Raw genomic sequence first — 22,124 nt, 5'->3', positions numbered from 1 at the left:
CCATGTATAGTGTAATCCTAGTTATATTTAGATTGATAACACAGACTAAGAATATTATAGTCCATGTATAGTGTAATCCTTGTTATATTAAGATTGATAACACAGACTAAGAATATTATAGTCCATGTGTAGTGTAATCCTAGTTATATTAAGATTGATAACACAGACTAAGAATATTATAGTCCATGTGTAGTGTAATCCTAGTTATATTTAGATTGATAACACAGACTAAGAATATTATAGTCCATGTATAGTGTAATCCTAGTTATATTTAGATTGATAACACAGACTAAGAATATTATAGTCCATGTATAGTGTAATCCTAGTTATATTTAGATTGATAACACAGACTAAGAATATTATAGTCCATGTATAGTGTAATCCTAGTTAGATTGATAACACAGACTAAGAATATTATAGTCCATGTATAGTGTAATCCTAGTTATATTTAGATTGATAACACAGACTAAGAATATTATAGTCCATGTGTAGTGTAATCCTTGTTATATTAAGATTGATAACACAGACTAAGAATATTATAGTCCATGTGTAGTGTAATCCTAGTTATATTTAGCATGATAACACAGACTAAGAATATTATAGTCCATGTATAGTGTAATCCTAGTTATATTTAGATTGATAACACAGACTAAGAATATTATAGTCCATGTATAGTGTAATCCTAGTTAGATTGATAACACAGACTAAGAATATTATAGTCCATGTGTAGTGTAATCCTAGTTAGATTGATAACACAGACTAAGAATATTATAGTCCATGTATAGTGTAATCCTAGTTAGATTGATAACACAGACTAAGAATATTATAGTCCATGTATAGTGTAATCCTAGTTAGATTGATAACACAGACTAAGAATATTATAGTCCATGTATAGTGTAATCCTAGTTATATTTAGATTGATAACACAGACTAAGAATATTATAGTCCATGTGTAGTGTAATCCTAGTTATATTTAGATTGATAACACAGACTAAGAATATTATAGTCCATGTATAGTGTAATCCTAGTTATATTTAGATTGATAACACAGACTAAGAATATTATAGTCCATGTATAGTGTAATCCTAGTTATATTTAGATTGATAACACAGACTAAGAATATTATAGTCCATGTATAGTGTAATCCTAGTTAGATTGATAACACAGACTAAGAATATTATAGTCCATGTATAGTGTAATCCTAGTTATATTTTGCATTATAACACAGACTAAGATTATTATAGTCCATGTATAGTGTAATCCTAGTTATATTGATATAACACAGACTAAGAATATTATAGTCCATGTATAGTGTAATCCTAGTTAGATTGATAACACAGACTAAGAATATTATAGTCCATGTATAGTGTAATCCTAGTTAGATTGATAACACAGACTAAGAATATTATAGTCCATGTATAGTGTAATCCTAGTTAGATTGATAACACAGACTAAGAATATTATAGTCCATGTATAGTGTAATCCTAGTTATATTGATAACACAGACTAAGAATATTATAGTCCATGTATAGTGTAATCCTAGTTAGATTGATAACACAGACTAAGAATATTATAGTCCATGTGTAGTGTAATCCTAGTTAGATTGATAACACAGACTAAGAATATTATAGTCCATGTATAGTGTAATCCTAGTTAGATTGATAACACAGACTAAGAATATTATAGTCCATGTATAGTGTAATCCTAGTTAAATTGATAACACAGACTAAGAATATTATAGTCCATGTGTAGTGTAATCCTAGTTATATTTAGATTGATAACACAGACTAAGATTATTATAGTCCATGTATAGTGTAATCCTAGTTAGATTGATAACACAGACTAAGAATATTATAGTCCATGTATAGTGTAATCCTAGTTATATTAAGATTGATAACACAGACTAAGAATATTATAGTCCATGTATAGTGTAATCCTAGTTAGATTGATAACACAGACTAAGAATATTATAGTCCATGTATAGTGTAATCCTAGTTATATTTAGATTGATAACACAGACTAAGAATATTATAGTCCATGTGTAGTGTAATCCTAGTTATATTTAGATTGATAACACAGACTAAGAATATTATAGTCCATGTATAGTGTAATCCTAGTTAGATTGATATCACAGACTAAGATTATTATAGTCCATGTATAGTGTAATCCTAGTTAGATTGATAACACAGACTAAGAATATTATAGTCCATGTGTAGTGTAATCCTAGTTAGATTGATAACACAGACTAAGAATATTATAGTCCATGTATAGTGTAATCCTAGTTATATTTTGCATTATAACACATATAATTTGTGTTGAAATTAATAATCCTATGATTTTGCTAACTAGTATCTATAGCAGGTACTTCTAACATTTGATTGTCCATCCTTGTTTTAATAATAAAAAAAACCGTGGAAGTTGATGTCTTAAGATATAATATGTATATGCAGCTTTAAATCATAACAAACAGATATGATTTCCTAAACCTAAACGAAAGACTATTTAGACTGAAGACTGTTTCGTGATGTCTGCTGGAACCAGTTGTTCTTATCAATATTTAAAACATTTTGTTCTGTGTGTCTTCTCAATGAATCTCTGAAAGCCTCTTGTACCACTAAAACCAGCTTAAAGACGATATGACATAATAACTATATGTAACTATTGATTTTTATCTACTAATCATGTTATTTTCTATTCATATTGAATTGTATATTGAAATTTGTGATGAGTTGACCTTATGGTCTGATGTATTGGAAATAAATAAATAAATTGGCGTGTTATTTACCCCTCTTAACTCCGTTTGCTGCCGTTTTCTATCAAACTTTGTTTGTGTTAGTCTCAACCTCGTTTTAGTTGATATTCACTTAATTTGCGCAATGCATTTTGAGAGGTCAATGGAGTTCAATGCAACTTTTTATCGCATTCCGCTTACAGAATCCGACCGGATCGCGGCAAAATACAAAAAGATGACTCCATTATAACTGATATATTCACCGCATCAAAAGTTAAGCACCGGTAAATTACATGTAGTAACATCTTTTTACAAATGACGTTCAAAGACTGTCACAAGACAGTTTATCTGCAAGGTATATAATCTGTGTGCCTACCGAAAGCATCATTGCGCCCGTCTACACCGGAGTGACGTTGTGCACGTATACGTACGTTCAGCACAATAGAGGGGTCACCTGCAGCAAACTCATGTTTACTTGTGTGTTGTGTCCATGTTCTGGAAAACCCCTTTTTATGACAACAGGGTCGCATTTCATATTGCAATGTTCAACATGGCAAGACGGAGGTTATCAAAAGGCAACAGACGGCAACGTGTCGGAATTAATACGTCAGGAACGTCTTTATAGGCTATCAAACCTGTCGTGAATCATTCCGTTAATCTAGTCATTGGTCGGATGAGTCGGTTCTTCCTCCATGATACCGATGGCCGCATGAGTGTGTGGATGGAACGATAAACTTCATGCCAACAACGAATTATCCTACCAACAATTGCATTCGGTGTGGTTCCGTAATGTCTGGGTTGTGTTTCCTATGTCGACAAGGTGAATCTCATTAAGGTTCAAGGAACATTAGATAGTCTACAATGGGTGAACACCATCTCAGAGAGAGTATTAGTTTCCAATTTGGACAACCATCCACTAACATCCCGTCCCATATTCATGGACGACAATGATTGGCCCATCGATCACCTGCTGTGATCGACTCCTCCAAAAAAATGCCAATGACTCATTTTTCTTGGTCTGCGAAGAGACCAAATTTCAACCCCATAGAGTATTTGTAGGAGCATTAAAGACGCCAAATCTCCGGTTCATAATCTTCAAGAGTTGACGGCGGCACTGCGTGAAGAATTGGGAAGAATCCCGATGATTCGGATACGACGTCTGATATGAAGCATGCGAAGACATATTACAGAAACACTCACTGTTAACATAGGCTAAACAGATATTGACAAGCAAACACTTTGTGCAAATAAAAATGTTATCTGTTACTTTTATCATTTGTTGGAATGTTATATAGTTAATTTGGAGTTTTGTCGAGCTGTTTTCCTGCATTGCTAGATGTCTTAATTTAACAATATTTGTGCTTCAATCAATGAATTGAGGAACGTTACGTACAATTATATTGTACAAATCAACATATAAAGCATACATAACGAGTCGTTTGTTTATTTGTAACTTTGAAGTTTGTCTGCAACTGACAGATAGGTTGGTGATTAATGTTTGATGTTGTATATATATATATATATATTACTAAGTAAGGTATCTAACACGTCATAAACATATGTTGATCTCCAAAAGTACGGCCTTCAGGGGCACTCTTCCTATACGCGTAATTAAACAGCTATGTTTGGGCTAGATTCAATTAGCTGGCTGAATCAGTGGTCACATGTATATATACGTCAATCTTTAAATAAAAAGGATACCGTACGGGGAAAAAGTATACATGTGTTTAGTCATCTTATTTTTATTATAACCACTCGATTCTTAAAAGGGACATGAACCTAAGTAAACCCTGTATGTTTAAGTAAAACACATACATGTCAGATACCTTAACAATAAATCGAATTATATCAATGTGTATGCAAATATGTCAAATGAAATATTTGAAAAGAGAATTCCATCTTTTCGCATTTTGTACTAGTCTCGTCGAGATTTGTAAGATGAGTGCGATAGAAATAGTAGCATTGGGCATGACCTTCCTTCCGTGATCTCTCACAATGTACTGCGCATATTACCTTAATGTAAGCAAAATGGCTGGTCGAAAACGTGGGTGAAGTTGAAAGTCTTCTAGACTAAAAACTATGACAAGGGCAAATACTTTCTTGTAACTCGAACCTACATACTACATAAAGAGACAGTCAATGTTATTGCGTTACGCTCTACTTCGTCTTCATGGCTATTTATAAATAAGCTTATATTCTCTTGCCTTAAGGATGTATGTAACGAGAACCGACCGGAATTGTTCAACCTTCCTTTAAGCATCAGTCAGACTCCCAGAATACAATATTTACAAAAAATAATACTAATTACAGTCATACCAACACATAACACACACTCATACAACAGGCTCTCACCATCTAACCTTATCATAACCTTATCATAATATATTATGTACAGATGTTTATTTACAACGATATAAAAATGATCATTATATGGCTGCTTTCCATTGGTCCAATCCACTGTCCCGAAATAATGTTCAGTACCACTGCACAGTATTGCCAATTTGCCGCTGTCAATGTCGCACAAACAAAGGTGAAGTTCACCTAGACCCGCCGGCTGGGGTGGAGGTCACAAAGGCCACGATGACGGTCACATAGACCAGACCTTCCAGTAAAGGTAAAGGTCACACAGACCAAGATGAAGGTCACAACAAATAGACTTGCTAGTCAAGGAAGAGGTCACACGGACCGAGGTGAAAGTCACGTAGAAGGTCACACAGACCCGTCACTGGTGAATGTAGAGGTCACACAGACCCGCTAGTAGTAATAGAGGCCACACAGACCTTCTGGTATATGTAGAGGTCACATTGGCTAGCGACGATATGGCTTAATGGCATTTGTATCCATCAGTTTCTGGATAGTTCTGTAGTTCTCCATGGGTGGAAAGCTATAATATACGTATGTTAAGATATAACACCAATTAACAATTTATATGTTTGCTCTATACAAATCAATGCTATTTATCTAAATATTGACTATCTCAGAGGCATACTATATAGCTACATCACTAATACTAAGATAATCATCTCATTTCTAAGCATCTACGGTCAATAATGTCACGTATGCTGACTTAACAACCTAACAATGCTTTACACAACACACCCGGCCTCATACCCACGCATATACCCATGGCCCGTGCACACACATTACCTTGTACGCAAGCACACACGCCGGGTGAATTACACCAAACCATAACTTATAAACTACAGCAAATACCTATACTTATGAAACCTCATTATAATTAATACTATGACAAGGACATATGAATGTATTTACTTACCGCAAGCTGTATTTCGCGCTCTGAGTTCCAACCCTGCTATCGTTCGCTACCGTTACCTGTGTCCTCTGCATTCAACTCACACCTGTGCGCATGCGTGACTTACCTTGTGACTCTTTAGGGAAACTTAAATGGCGCGAAATCCAATAACAATCTAAGATACATATAATTATACAAAAGCACGTGACAACACGCCCCTTCCAGAAGAATAAACTCAGGAAACCAAGTTTATTCACAACACAAACAGTCACAGACATGTATATTGCCGTAGGTGTTTACATCCTGCTTAGAAAATCAGCTCCGACGTTGTCCCGCCCTCGTATAGCACGGATCTTAATCCGATAGGGCTGAAGTTGGAGAGCCCAACGCACTAATTTTGAATTGACACCCTTCATCTTATTCAAATACACAAGAGGTTGGTGATCCGTCTCTAAGATGAATTCTCGTCCATACAGATACTTCTTGAACTTTTGGACTGCCCACACGACTGCCAAACATTCCTTCTCCAGTACTGCGTACGCCTTCTCACTATCTTTCAATTTCCTACTCGCATACGCGACAGGAAGCAGATGATCTTCTTCCTTCTGTAGCAGAATGGCACCTGTTCCATAGTCCGAAGCATCCGTCTGAAGAATGAATTCTTCTTCTAAATCTGGCAGTTTCAAAATTGGGCTAGTAGCTAACATCTTCTTCAGTGTATCAAATGCACGCTCCTGTGGATCTTCCCAGATAATGTGAGTGGGCATTCCCTTCTTGGTTAAATCTGTCAATGGAACAGCTGTGACAGCAAAGTTTGGGATAAACTTCCTGTAAAACCCCGCTAATCCCAAGAAGGATTTAACTTGTTTCTTGGTTACGGGTCTATCCGCTTCCAAAATGGCTCTAACTTTATCAGGATTCGGCAGCAGCCGCTGTTGTCCCACGATATGGCCCAGGCATTCTAAACTATTGTATCCTAACGCGCATTTCGTTGGCCTTGCCGTGAGCCCGGCTTTCCGCAATCTTGCAAAAAGCTCGTTGAGGACCTCCAGGTGTTCTGTCCATTTCTTAGTGTAGATAAGTAAATCATCCACAAAGCTCTCGATGTTACTCATCCCGTTTAAGAGTTTCCTGACCATCCGACAAAACGTTGCTGGAGAGTTTACTAACCCAAACGGCATAACAACAAATTGATATAACCCAACAGGCGTTGAGAATGCAGTCTTCTGTTTGGAGTCCTCTGACATCGGCACTTGCCAGTAGCCTTTACTCATATCTAATCTTGAAAAGAATTTATGTCCGGCCAACCTCGATAAAATGTCTTCAGCATCAGGCATTGGCTCAGCGTCGAAGATAGTAATCCGGTTCAGTTGTCTGTAGTCAATACAGAACCTATTCGTTCCATCTTTTTTTGCGTACAATAACTACAGGGGCGGAATAAGGTGAATCTGATGGCTCAATCACTCCCATGGACATCATCTTATCCACCTCTTCTTTGATTGCTGCCTTCATGTTGAACGGGATGGAACGTGACTTTACTCTCACTGGATCTGTGGATGTTGTCTTAATGCTATGCTCCACCAAGTGTGTTCGTCCAGACACATCTGTAAATACATCAGTGTAATCTTGTAAAAGATTAGTTACCTCCTTCTTCATCGTTGAGCTGAGTTCCTCCGACACTAACACATCTCCAATGAACTCCGATTTAACTGCCTGTGGAGTGGTAAACAAATGGTCAATCACAACACCATCATCATCGTCCACATCGTCCTCGTGTACAACTGAGGCACTAATAACTGACAACACTCCCGTGGCGCATGCAGTCTTCTGTTCTTTGCCTACTTTTTTCTCCACATACTGTCTGAGAAGATATGCGTGCAGCGTCTTTGGCTTACCATCGATGCTTACTTTGTAGTCCATCGCCCCAACTCTCTCAACTATCGGATATGGTCCCCGCCATTGCATCTGGAGCTTGTTGCTCTTTGTGGGTAATAATACCAACACCTTCTCTCCGATCATCAAGTTTCTGTCCTAAGCTTTCCGATTGAAGAATTTCTTCTGCCTTATCTGTGCCGACTTAAACTGCTTACATTGTATGAGCAAGTTCACAAGTCTCCTCGAGCTTCTCTTTAAGATCCAAGACATATTGATACGTTGTTTTAGTTTCCGGATCTGACACTTCTTTCGTCCGCAACTCACGCAATATCATCATGAGGCCCCGAACGGTGCGCCCATAAAGAAGCTCGAACGGGGAGAACCCCAAGCTCTCCTGCGGCACCTCCCTGTATGCAAAGAGCAACGAGTTGATGTAGCGATCCCAGTCACGCGGACGCTCAGCGCACATTCGGCGCAACATTTGTTTCAAAGTCCCATTGAAACGCTCTACTAATCCGTTACACTAAGGGTGATACGGGGTTGTGGTTAGCTGTCGTATTGAGAGCAATCTGCACACTTCAGCCATCAACTCTGAGGTAAACAGAGCTCCCTTGTCCGTCAAAATTTCTCTGGGTACCCCCACTCGACTACATGTATATAGGTCCACCAAAGCTTCCGCAACTCTTTCCGTTTCTATGGATTTCAGAGGAACTGCTTCTGGATATCTAGTTGCGTAATCTACTAGCGTAAGTATAAACCTGTTTCCCCGATCCGTAACTGGTTTTAGAGGTCCCACTATGTCGACTGCCACACGTTGGAATGGAACGTCGATAAGAGGCATGGTTCCCAGGGGCACTTTCGTCACTCTTCCTTTTGATATGGTCTTCTGGCACACATCACAGGAGCGACAATATCTGGTAACATCAGAATCAACTCCTGGCCAATAGAACTCGGTGAGAATTCTTTCACTTGTCCTCTTAGCAGCTAAATGTCCTGCCATTCTAGAATCGTGCGCTAACCGTAAAACGTCTTCCCGGTAATTCGTTGGCACAACCAATTGCTTGAAAATCTGTCCATTTGCATTCCGAGGACTTTGAAACTCTCTATACAAAAGGCCCTTCTTAACGAAAAAGCTGGATTTTCCCCCGTCCTTTCTGTACCTGGTTTCTCCGTCGTTAGCAATCCTCCATAACTTTGTCAAACTTTCATCTGTCTTCTGTGCATTCTTCACACAATCAGGTGTGGCAAACGAAGCCAACTTTGGCGCATCTAAAGGTTTGAAAGGACGATCCTCCCTCTCAACTTGAGACCTGGTCTGAACTGCGATTGGCATTTCCTTTGGTGCCCGCTTCCAGTTACTGTTCGGCTGATAAGGTCTCTGTGGTCCCTTAACATTCCCAATCATTACATCATACACAGGTGCCTCCATAAGCCAGCATCTGTATGTTTCCACAAAATACGGTGTATCAAGAAACACGTTTGCAACAGGACACTGTAAACTCTTTCCTTCAGCAACTTTACAACTGTCAATCTCACCTGTCATCTGGTCACTAGTTACTAGATTTTTCCTCACCACGATGCCTTCACATCCAGAATCTCTCAGCACCGATACCAATGTGTCTCCCACATAACCCTGTACAACCGACATCTCAGTGTCACCCTCGTCTTCTTCAGATGAAACACTCCCAACGACTGATTCTTTCCCTTTGCCCTTAACAGCATTCGCTTTGTGTGAATTCTTGGGGCAGTTGTAAGACAATTGATCTGTCTTCTAACAAATATAACAATACCTACCACTACTTCCCTGTTTGTCCTTCTGATTCTTGGAGCTGTGTTCCATGCTTGCCTTTGTAGATGAACCTTGTCGTTGTTCATCGTCTGTCCTACCCTTCTCTTTCTCGCGTGATGAGCCCTTTGCCTCGAACTTCTGTTTCTGTCTGACAAAGGAACTGGCTGTATTTCCCCTGGCTTCTGCAAATTGATCAGCTAGCGAAGCCATATCCTTGACACTCTTTGGAGACCGCTCCTTCAAAAACAGCTTCAGGTCTGTCCCGCATGTCTGTAAAAACTGATCCCTCCCGACCAAATCCTTAAGCCCAGCATAAGTCTTTTCTACTAAAGCCATCTCCAACCATCTTATGAAATCGTTCTCTAGTCGGACTGCAAACTGTGCAAATGTTTCTCCATGCTCCGGTCTTCCAGTTCTGAATTACACCTAACCATAACTTATAAACTATAGCAAATACCTATACTTATGAAACCTCATTATAATTAATACTATGACATGGACATATGAATGTATTTACTTACCGCAAGCTGTATTTCGCGCTCTGAGTTCCAACCCTGCTATCGTTCGCTACCGTTACCTGTGTCCTCTGCTTTCAACTCACACCTGTGCGCATGCGTGACTTACCTTGTGACTCTTTAGGGAAACTTAAATGGCGCGAAATCCCAATTACAATCTAAGATACATATAATTATACAAAAGCACGTGACAATGTACACCTCTGAGAAGTCAAAATTTTCTTACTTTTTTTCGCATTTAGATTTTTGGTAATTGGAGTTCATACCATAGAAGAAAATGAAATAAAACCATTTGTCAGTGTGCTCGTTTTTGAGCTGTGGTCACTCAAATATACCACTTTGACAAAATATTGGATTTTTTGAGAATTGTGCTGTTTTAACCACATACACCAAATTAGGTATGTGATATATACATGTCGGTGTATGCAGATTTTTTTGTATAGTGGTCTTCTTTCAAAATCTAACAGTTATGATTAATAAGACTCTTTTATTTTTCTTCTCAGAATAACAACACATGTTACCCCTACCCCTTAATGTTGACCTGCAAAATATACCATTTTCAGCCATTTTTGCATGATTTAACCTTTTTATACAAAACATTGTGGTATTTAACTTTTGTAAATATTTTGCATATCAATAGGGAAAAGGTTTCTCTTTCTTAATCAGGGAGAAAAATAGGGGGTCGGTATGCTTACTGTTTTGACCAATTTAAATAAAAAATATTTGTATTTTTTAATAATTTAGAGTAATATGTAAAAACTCAATTTGTCATTAAATGTAAAAATAACCCAAGAAAAGGGTATCATTATCCTCCGCCCAACGAAGTTGGCGGGGGATATACAAATGGGTTCCGTCCGTCCGTCCGTCCGTCCGTCCGTCCGTCCGTCCGTCCGTCCGTCCGTCCGTCCGTACGAATAGTTTCCGGAGCATAACTCTAAAACCAGTAGCGATATTTCCAAGAAACTTCATACACACATTGGTCTTATGGTCTAGTAGTGCCTTTTGCTATTTTTAGGTTTTCATTTTTTGCATTTTTTCCGTAACCATGGAAACATTGCTGAACATATCATATTTTTGTACCAGGTTCGTTTCCGGAGCATAACTCTAAAACCAGAAGAGATATTTCCACGAAACTTCATAGACACATTGGTCTTATGGTCTAGTAGTGCCTTTTGCTATTTCTAGGTTTTCATTTTTTGCATTTTTTCCGTAACCATGGAAACATTGCTGAACATATCATATTTTTGTACCAGGTTCGTTTCCGGAGCATAACTCTAAAACCAGAAGAGATATTTCCACGAAACTTCATAGACACATTGGTCTTTTGGTCTAGTAGTGCCTTTTGCTATATTAAGGTTTTCACTTTTTGTACTTTTTTCTGTAACCATGGAAACATTGCTGAAAATGGCAGATTTTTGTGTAAGAATCGTTTCCGGAGCACAACTCTAAAACCAGCAGAGATATTTCCATGAAACTTCATAGACACATTGTTCTTATGGTCTAGTAGTGCCTTTTGCTATTTTTAGGTTTTTAGTTTTATGATGTTCATATCTTCGTGTAAATGTGTGTTGAGGAAATGTAGATGTAGAACTCCAACGCAGATTCAGTGAATGGTACGATACGTTTATTGGAGTCTTAGGAATCGACTCTGTACAGAGATTATTGGCGAGTTAATATAGCAGTACATCAGGATAACATACATTGTTTTGTATGTCAATATTTGTGTATGAAAGCCAATACCCGGAACAGTTCATACCACCGTAGTTGCTGTATTACATAGGGAAACATGGTTACTCATTAGAACTTACCATGTATCATAGTATATAACTTTTACAGATATAGTGATTTGGAGGCTAAACATTGGTGGGAGGTTCATGATCTGTATATGACTTTTACAGATATGATAATTTGGAGGGTAAACAATGATGGGAGTTCATGATCTGTATATAATGTTTACAGCTGCATGATTTGGAGGGTAAACAATGGTGGGAGGTTCATGATTTGTAGACAATGTTTACAGATACGGTGATTGGAAGGCTAAGCAATGGTGGGAAGTTCATGATCTGTATGTAATGTTTACAAATGCATGATTTGGAGGGTAAACAGTGGTAGGAGGTTCATGATCTGTATATAATGTTTACAGATATGGTGATTTGGAGGCTAAACAATGGTGGGAGGTTCATGCTGTGTATAAGTGTACTGATGGTGGTGTTATACATCTGGTTCAGAGGAACTAATCACGTGATAAACTTACTGCCAATTGGTGCTCAGCAAACTCAGGTAAGATACGTCTTTAACATCCCTCTGTTAAGAGCTTTTCAAATATGTGTAAAATAATTAATTACGTAGGCTAATGAGAGGTTATATCGACCCATTCAATCTACTTACAGGACAATCATGTACAATCTCAGTATCACCTGCAAAAATCTAAAATGATTGTAATAGTCGATATCCTGTAATAGCCATGAACATCAGTTTATAACAATAAACAAGGCAATTTTTGCTACCATCTAATATGAACTGATCTGTACTCACTATATCTCATACTACGTATACGTACACGCTTTATGCTCCACATACATGTACGTTCTCTCGTATATCGTGCGCCTATAGTGAACTATTAAGTACTGAATAAGATACTCTGTATCCTGTGATACTTTGTTTAATCTACTATCGATCTTTAAATATTAATAATGGCCGACAAAAGAAAAACCCTGTCAACATCAAGCTCTGACCGTAGTTTCCATCATGACGGTTAAGACCACTCAATGAGGTCCACCAAAAAACCAAAAAGGTTGTGAAAAAAGTGAAAACTGGACTGAACTCTTGCCAACCTACATTAGCTTTATTTAAATTTGACAATTCTCATTTGACTTAGAGAATACAAATGACGATCTCACAAAGAAAGTCCAATTTCTCGAAACTAAACTGTCAAAGCTTGAGGACACTGTAACAGAAGTTGGTTACGCTGCCGAAAAAGCTGACCACGATATAAATAATCTGGAGCAATACACGAGAAAGTCCAGTATCCGTATCTTTGGACTAAATGATGACAAAGATGAAAAGGTTGAATTGACATGCCAAAAAGTACAAGAACTTCTCCAGTCAAAACTTCAAATGAACTTTCAGAACAGTGACAGTGACATTGCTCATCGGTTAATGACGTTACGACAATAAGAGAAATAGGCCAGTCATTTTATGTGCCGACGCAAAAAAATGGAGTGTATCGCTAATAGACACAAACTAAGTGGATCGCGTATCTTCATAAGAGACGACTTAACAAAAGATAACCATTATCTTATGGATATATGCAAATACGATGACAGAATCCAGAAGACTTGGACTGATAACGGAAAAATATTCGCGCAATTAGCTTCGGACAGTTCCATCCACAGAATCCATCCAGGAATCTGTATCGATAATCTGATGAAATGAATTCCCGTAATCGACCATGATGTGTTTATCACATGTAAGTGATCACTAATCCAACATCTGGACAGTCTTTATATATTAGTGGTTAATACAGTGAATCCCTTATACAGATTGTGTATATATTTTGTGTATTTCTTCAAAGTCCTGTCTTTTTAATATTTGTTATCTTACCAAGCATAATAAGGTATTTTTGAGCTTGTTCTTTCAACCTTAGGGCACTTATAAAAATCATGTCGTAACAACTATACTTCGTCGTTGTCAATCACCATAGTGAGTGATACTAGTATCACGAAAATAATATTTAAATCTTCCTCTATTCTTATGCCAGTTCAGCTTTACCAAATATATCGTCTCGGTCTCAACACAGCGGGTGTATTCAAAAAGACATTTTGTTTTCTTTATATGAACTGTAATGTGATTTTCATAATATGCGCCAAAAATTGACCAACAATTTACAAGTAGAAATGCACTAATTAATCTTTTTTAATAGTATGTGATGAAATATTTCCCCGTACATATCACATTGCATGATATCATGAATGAATTTTATTACTACATATCAAACCGTATTTATAACTATTTTCCAAAAATCGTATGGCGAGTCAGAGATAAATATAGAGATAACTCTGCTGTGAACATCTGTCTAAAGAGTTATTTCCCTTTATCACATTAGTCCGTTATGTTATCTTACGCAAATATGTTATATAAGTGCTAAAGGGCTTTGAATCAACGATGGTTGTGAGCAGGAGTATGTGAAGGCAGAGCCACACAGCGTATAATGTTTTATGTATATAAAATTTTCTAATCTGACTGAAATCCATGTATATGTATTATATATAGATTTAATATATGCTGCATGAAATTCTCATTGTATTTAAAGGGACAATTCACTCAGGCTAATTCTTTTACATAACAAAGAAGCAAAATATGACATAAATGTATTGTTCTACATTTCTTATGAAACATATAACATAAGATATTGACAAATTCCACGTCATTGTTTAGTATTTTAATTGATACCGTTGTAATTACAAATCGTTGATCAATACGATTAAGCAGGTACAATATGTATGCTGTACCAATATCCGAGCCAAAGTCATGCACGTTAAACAAATGAACTACATAACCACTGTGAAGGTGATATAATGATTTTTTAGACAAGACAATTTACCTAATAAGGTAAACACACTTCAGTCCGAGCGATTTGAGCAGTTCTAGACAAAAGTAGCATTACTCTACGAGCAAGGGACTGGGTTCGGCATACAAGATATTCGACCACAATGTGTAATGGCCGACAGCGAGTGAGTTTGAACAATTCACACGCATTTCACCACCTTGGGATTTTCTGACATATCACAGTAAAACCGACTGATCTAATTTCCATTAGAACTGGGTGTTTTCCGATATATATACAAATTTTAATGTTCTCGTAGAATGATTTTTTTGTTTGATTCATTAACGTCCCATTAACAGCTATGGTCATGTAAGGACGGCCTCCCATGCATGCGGTGTGTTGCGTGTATGTTGTGCGAGGTACGTGTTTTGGGAGACTGCGGTATATTCATGTAGTGTCTTCTTGTATAGTGGAACTTTTGCCTTTTTTTTAGTGCTATATCACTGAAGCATGCCGCCGAAGACACCAAGCAACACACCCCACCCGGTCACATTATACTGACAACGGGCGAACCAGTCGTCCCACTCCCTGTATGCTGAGCGCTAAGCAGGAGCAGAAACTACCACTTTTATAGACTTTGGTGTGTCTCGGCCAAGCGACAGAACCTAGAGCCTTCCTCACAAGGGCGAACGCTCAACTCAAGGCCAAAAGTGAGGCGGTGCCACGGGAGACATTAGGAAGGATAAAGTCAATTAGGAAGAAGAGAAACGATAAGATCCTAAATTTAGTCGCCTTTTACGATCATGCAATAGGGGTAGCCTGGAGGCCCTACCCATAATTCCTAGCGGTGGGTTAACCGCTAGGAATTATGGATAGGGCCTCCAGGCTAGCAATAGGGGCAGCAGGTACAATGAATTGTCCCTTTAAGAATAATAATGTTGAATATCAATTATTATCAGATATCTTTATTTTTCACAAATGCGCACCATTTTTAACTGATCAACGCATCCAATATATACTAGCAACATGCAGTTTATTATAGAGTACTCTCTTTGAAATAGCGCTTTCAAGAGGTATCATCTAGCTAATGTGTAATACTAAAAAAGAGTTACCTCCCTTCATCCTGGTGTAAGGGAGATCAGAAGCCATATTGGATGTATTAACCAAAACCATTACGTTCTTTGTACATATTTAATCTGTAATATTAACATATTTCAATATTCCAGTATCGTTACGTTGGTTCGAAATTTATTAACGACTTGTTGTAAATTTAAATAGGTGTAACTTCTCATACATGCTGAAACATATACATATTCATGAATAACTAACGTATTATTACGTGTATTTGGTTAAATGTAATGGGAATATATAATTCAATATCATTCTCTCTCTTTTTTTGAAAAATTTATTCCATCCATATGTATATTTTAGTTCATATAATCAAGTAGTTCTCTCTACAGCAATCAGTCTAAATTCCTACAGTACAGAATTATCGTCAAATATCTTGTCGTTCTGAAATTACTCATAAATATTGAACGCACTGAGCTGAATCAGGAAAACGTTTTAATCTATGTCTTTCCTACACATATACGGTGGGTCGTCGAGTTTTAGTCTTTCTTCGTGACCTGTTTTGACTGTTTTATTATGCCTTTGTATGTATTTTTGTTTAATGTTATTGTTTGTTCTTTTGTGTCTGTTTATCTGTTAAACCTAGGTCATTCATCACGCCATCCAGGACACACATTTTACATCTGATAAGGAAAAAATTATCCTAAATTAGATTGTGATAACTATAAAAACCGTAAAAAACCGAATGCAAGAAAGAAAGTTTTGGAATATATAGACACTTTTGGACTAATAGACACATTTAGAAAAAAGAATCCTGAGACTAAAAGATATACTTGGCGTAGAAAAAATCTACACAAACAGGCTAGATTAGATTATATACTGATTTCAGATAGTCTTTGAAATTACCAAGTTTGACTTCTTCAATAATTGAACCAGGTTACCGTTCAGATCATTCTTTCTCAATAATTAACTTGTCTTTTAATAACTTTAAACGTGGAAAAGGTTTATGGAAATTTAATAATTCTCTTTTATTCGATAATGAATTTTTAAACCTTATTAAATCTACAATAGAAAATATCAAATCTCAATATGCAGTACCCGTATATAATATTAATAATGTAAAAGATGTATCGTCAGATCTTATAGTATTTACAATAAATGACCAACTCTTTTTAGAAACACTAATGATGGAAATTCGGGGTAAAACTATATCCTACTCAAGTCATATAAAATAAACATCTAATAAAAGGGGAAAAACTTTAATTAATGAAATTAGGGCATTAGAAAAAACAGGGCCAAATAATACAATAGTAAACAAGTTAGAAGATTAAAAGAAGGAATTAGAAGAAATAAGAAAGCAAAAAAAAAAAAAAAAAAAATGGTAGCATAATAAGATCTAAAGCGAAATGGATAAGGGAAGGGGAAAAACCAACTAAATATTTCTGCAACTTAGAGTCTCGAAACTACACTAGTAAAAGTATTCCTTACATAACTAAAGAAGATGGAACGGTAATCTCGGATCAGAAAAAATTCTCGATGAATCTGAAAATTACTATTATAACTTATATAAAGAAAATACCACACTAAGTAGTGTCAATCTTGAACAACTTCTAGAATCTTATACTGTTCCTAAATTATCAGAGCAAGAATCTTTAAAAATTGAAGGACCCCTTACAATGAATAAATTAAACAACACACTGCTAAAAATGAAAAATGATAAAAGTCCTGGCTCTGACGGTTTTACAGTGGAATTTTTTAAAATATTTTGGAAGCAATTGGGACCATTGTTTTAAGATCACTTAATTATAGTTTTAGCACATCAGAACTTTCAATAACTCAAAAACAAGGAATAATTTCATGCATTCCAAAAGGCAATAAACCCCGCGATAAATTAAGTAATTGGAGGCTGATAACACTTTTAAATGATATATATAAATTAGCATCAGGCGCAATAGCAGAACGATTCAAAAAGGTAATCAGTAAATTAATTAGCAATAATCAAACCGGATTTATCCCTGGAAGATATATTGGCGAAAACACAAGGTTAATATATGATGTTATGCAATATACAGAGGAAAATAATATACCGGGACTTTTACTTTAGACTTTGAAAAAGCTTTCGACTCTGTATCCTGGAACATTATTGATAAAACTCTAAAATACTTTAATTTTGGTCCTACAATAATCAAGTGGATAAAACTCTTTAGAAATGATATACAGTCAGCAGTAAATATTGGGGGAAATCTGTCCAACTTTTTCCATATAGAGCGAGGCTGTCGTCAAGGTGACCCCGTCTCTTCATATATTTTCATTTTATTTGCAGAAATTTTATCCATACTACTAAGAAATAATGAAAATATTAAAGGTATACTATTACATGAAGATAAAATTATATTATCTCAATTTGCTGATGACACGTCTGTTTTTTAGATGGCTCAAAAAAATCTTTAGATCAAACTCTCAAATCACTAAACGTTCATTCTCCACTAAATGTACAAATTCCATTATTTAGTGTCCTCTGTCAATATCGGGACTTAAAAACCATGTTTGTATATCATGTTTGTTTCACACGTAAAATATATTGAGTGATCTTCGAAAATAATCAAGTGTTGTTCCTCTGACCAATTAAGATTTTTCTCATCATCACATTAAATATGGCTCTCGTGACGAATTTCGACTGTCCTCTTAAGCTATAATGTATTTCATAAATCAACTGTGACTAAGGAAATGGGTAAATGTTACATTTTTTTCTATCATATCATAGATATTAGCATACGCAATGAGAATAGACAAGTATTGGCACACAAAATGCTTAGATATTTTTGATGTAACTCATTTTATCATTGTCACAAACTATGCTGGCAGATACGTTACAAACAAATAAAATCATGTACACAATTAATGTATTATCAAATGTCCACGTTTTCTCCGTGATAATGAACTTTAATCTGTATACTAACTTTTACCTTTATGACAAGGACACATCCATTAACAATTAAATGAATATACATGTTACGCAACGACATCAACAGATACGTTACTACTATGTACTTGATTGCCTAAGATGCCACTTTCCCACAGAGATAAATTCACATCACAGCTTGAAAAGTATAGAATACTAAGTGTTACAATGTTTGTGGTTTGGTCGACAAGTCACACGGTGTCATTTAAATGATGAGAGGGGTTAGTGTCGGTCAGTACGTTACCGACAGATACGTTATGGAAAAATACCCATATCGACAGAAATTCTCACGCTTGTCATAAAACATTCGAAATTAGCTTAACCACGTGGCAAGTGTCCGAGAGTTTGTCCATAGTTTACAAGCGGGAAGATTCGTTGTGTTGCCAGTGTTGGGAAACTCGAAATAAGAAAAACCTTGACTTTCTGTACATAGTAACATATATATACATTTCTGATAATAATCACGTGATTTCTAACACTAGTTAGCTGTATTGATTAAGCTATTAGGTATATAATTAATTGTTAAATGTATAACTCACATATCAAAATAGTAACGTATCTGGTATAAAAGATCACGTATCTGTTTGATGAAAGATGTACCGTTTACTCTAATATTTAGTGTAAAACTAATGTTACATCGACTAATTCAAATACATTTTATAGCCAGATATTGTTAGAATGTTTGTTATACTAATGATACGGTAATGTGATATATAAACATGAAATAACGTATCTGTTTATTTGGTAACGTACCTGTCATATTTGGTAACGGATCTGTACTTTTGTACGTAAACCTTAATTTGAGTGAACTTGGTTTCATTTGTAGCAATTTGTTTCAGACTACATATGGTCAGAAAATGTAAGTTTAGGGTTGTTTGTGGCAATCAAGTATGACGGAGACTGATACGTTTCTCAGGTGAAGGAAGGCGAGGACAATGAGAATGAATTATTCCTTTGCTTCATGTCAAAAACATCAACAAAGGACAAGTGAGGTTTCGTTGGCCAATATTCAGACGAACTGTTTATCATGATGAGTTATCACATCTACCTGTCAGCCGTGCGGGTCGTTTTTTCCCAATTAAATGACAAGAACGCTGAAACCAACCGCAGTCAATGGGAATCGGTGTAGACAGATACGTTACCAATATGGTAGAAACATAATCATCTCTTCATCGACGCCGCTTTCAATAGTTTTGATCTATCGTTTGATAATTTGATGTTGTAGTTTTGACTACAAGTTTTGAAGCAGATTCGTGTTATTGAATTCGTTTATTTTCTAATACTTCATAAAGACATATACCAAGAGAACAGATACGTTATCGCTGCTAATTTAGGCAAAAATCATCTAAAGTATTGCAGAGAAGTGAAACCGCTGAAAAGTACGTTTTCTTTAATGCATTTTGACGAATTTATGAAACAGAAAAACATAATAAATCCTGTCTGATTTCTACAGTCATATATTAAGTATGTTGTGACATATACGTTACTGTTTAAAGCAGGATTTTAATGTCCTATACAGTAATTTGTGATTTATACGAATACAAAATTACTGACATGTACTGATGCAGATAAAGGTACAGTTTGATAATAAGGAAAAATATAGAAACAAAATACTTTTGTACTATTTTTATATATTTACACTTGCTAGGCTTGGTCACTATACGCTAATACTAGCCGATTTTGTTTACCATAACTGCATGGTAACATTGAACTTTGAACTTGCGTAAGGAAATGTTTCTGTGCAACGTAAAAGGACTACTTTTTAAAAAAAGAAACACATGGCTTTGTTTACATTTTGACGCATCATTACGTGTATATTGTTGTTTTTCATAGAATTTTGGAAAAAATGTAAACAATATATACATGTTTTATATTTATATATGATTCAAACAATTTTTAAATTAACAATTGTATAAAGAAACGGAAAAATATCCCGACCGGGGCGACGTGCTTTCATTTTTGTTAAAAATGATGGGTGTCAAATGTAAACATTACCTCTGTGCCTATGTTCGTCCTACGATCGAGCCTTTGGGGTGGACGGGTGTGAGACCCTCTGATAGAGGTCAGTTTATAAAACATATCTCTTGTCTTTGTTCTTTGAGTATTTAATCATGTGTATTATAAAACATGCACCGCTAATAATCCACGTGTTGACAGTTCCGCGTCACCACAAATACATTGCATCCATCGAACACAAGTGAATTTGTTTCATCTATCGATGGCGATATGGATCTAAGCGTAGATTATATAATCACATGGCTCCCAAGGATGTAATACCGTCAAGTCAGACGACATCTCAAACACATTGAGCTACTTGAAAATCGGTGTTTTGCCAACTTCGGCAAACTAAAGTGTGTAAGCGTGCGTCAGCTTCGCCTCGCTGCACAATAACGGTCACCGAGTTCACACATGTGGCCGTGTACAAATTATTTATGTTATTACGCTATATATTAACTTTTAGCAAAATTGAATATATATTTAAAGTTCTGATATGATTAATAAAATTATCTCTGAAATTTACTTTGTTTGTCATGTTTATTTTACACTAAAATATTGAACTTTTTTGTCGTCGCGGATGAATAATTCTACCTTACGTGAAGCGTCACCATTCGCTGTTCAAATGAGTAAGCTCCTCCCACTTTTGACCGACTTTTATTGAATAATTACGTCACTTTCAAATGACGATTTTATTGCATAAAATATAAATGAAAAGTCGTGTGAGTGTAAAATATAGGGATTGGATTTTGTTTTTAATGTTAACCCAATCCCTATATATTTACACTTGCTAGGCTTGGTCACTATACTCTAATACTAGCGGATTTTTTTACCATAACTGCATGGTAACATTGAACTTTGAACTTGCGTATGAAAATGTTCTGTGCAACGTAAAAGGACTACTTTAAAAAAAAAAAAGAAACACATGGCTTTGTTTACATTTTGACGCAACATTACGTGTATATTGTAGTTTTTCAAAGAATTTTGGAAAGATCTAAACAATATATACATGTTTTATATTTATATATGATTCAAACAATTGTTAAATTAACAATTGTATAAAAAAATGAAAAAATATCCCGACCGGGCCGACGTGCTTTCATTTTTGTTAAAAATGATGGGTGTCAAATGTAAACATTACCTCTGTGTATATGTTCGTCCTACGATCGTGTCTTTGGGGTGGACGGGCGTGAGACCCTCTGATAGAGGTCAGTTATAAACATATCCTCTTGTCTTTGTTCTTTGAGAATTTAATCATGTGTATTATAAAACATGCACCGCTAGTAATCCACGTGTTGACAGTTACGCGTCACCACAAATGTACATACAAGTGAAGTTGTTTCATAGATGGCGATGGATCTAAGCGTATATTATATAATCACATGGCTCC

General features: G+C 36.1%; 1 protein-coding gene across 2 annotated transcripts in view; it reads left to right on the top strand.

Moving 5' to 3' along the window:
- Positions 1-22,124, top strand: part of LOC138320439 (arylsulfatase B-like) — a 59,827-nt gene that overhangs the window by 12,511 nt on the left and 25,192 nt on the right. For both annotated transcript variants that reach the window (XM_069263401.1, XM_069263402.1), the window contains exon 2: positions 12,307-12,443. In XM_069263401.1, coding sequence (XP_069119502.1) covers positions 12,307-12,443 — 137 coding nt within the window. The remainder of the gene's footprint in view (positions 1-12,306; positions 12,444-22,124) is intronic.

Source organism: Argopecten irradians, chromosome 4, assembly GCF_041381155.1.
Source record: "Argopecten irradians isolate NY chromosome 4, Ai_NY, whole genome shotgun sequence".
Lineage (NCBI taxonomy): Eukaryota > Metazoa > Mollusca > Bivalvia > Pectinida > Pectinidae > Argopecten > Argopecten irradians.
This window is presented reverse-complemented; position numbering and strand designations above follow the sequence as displayed.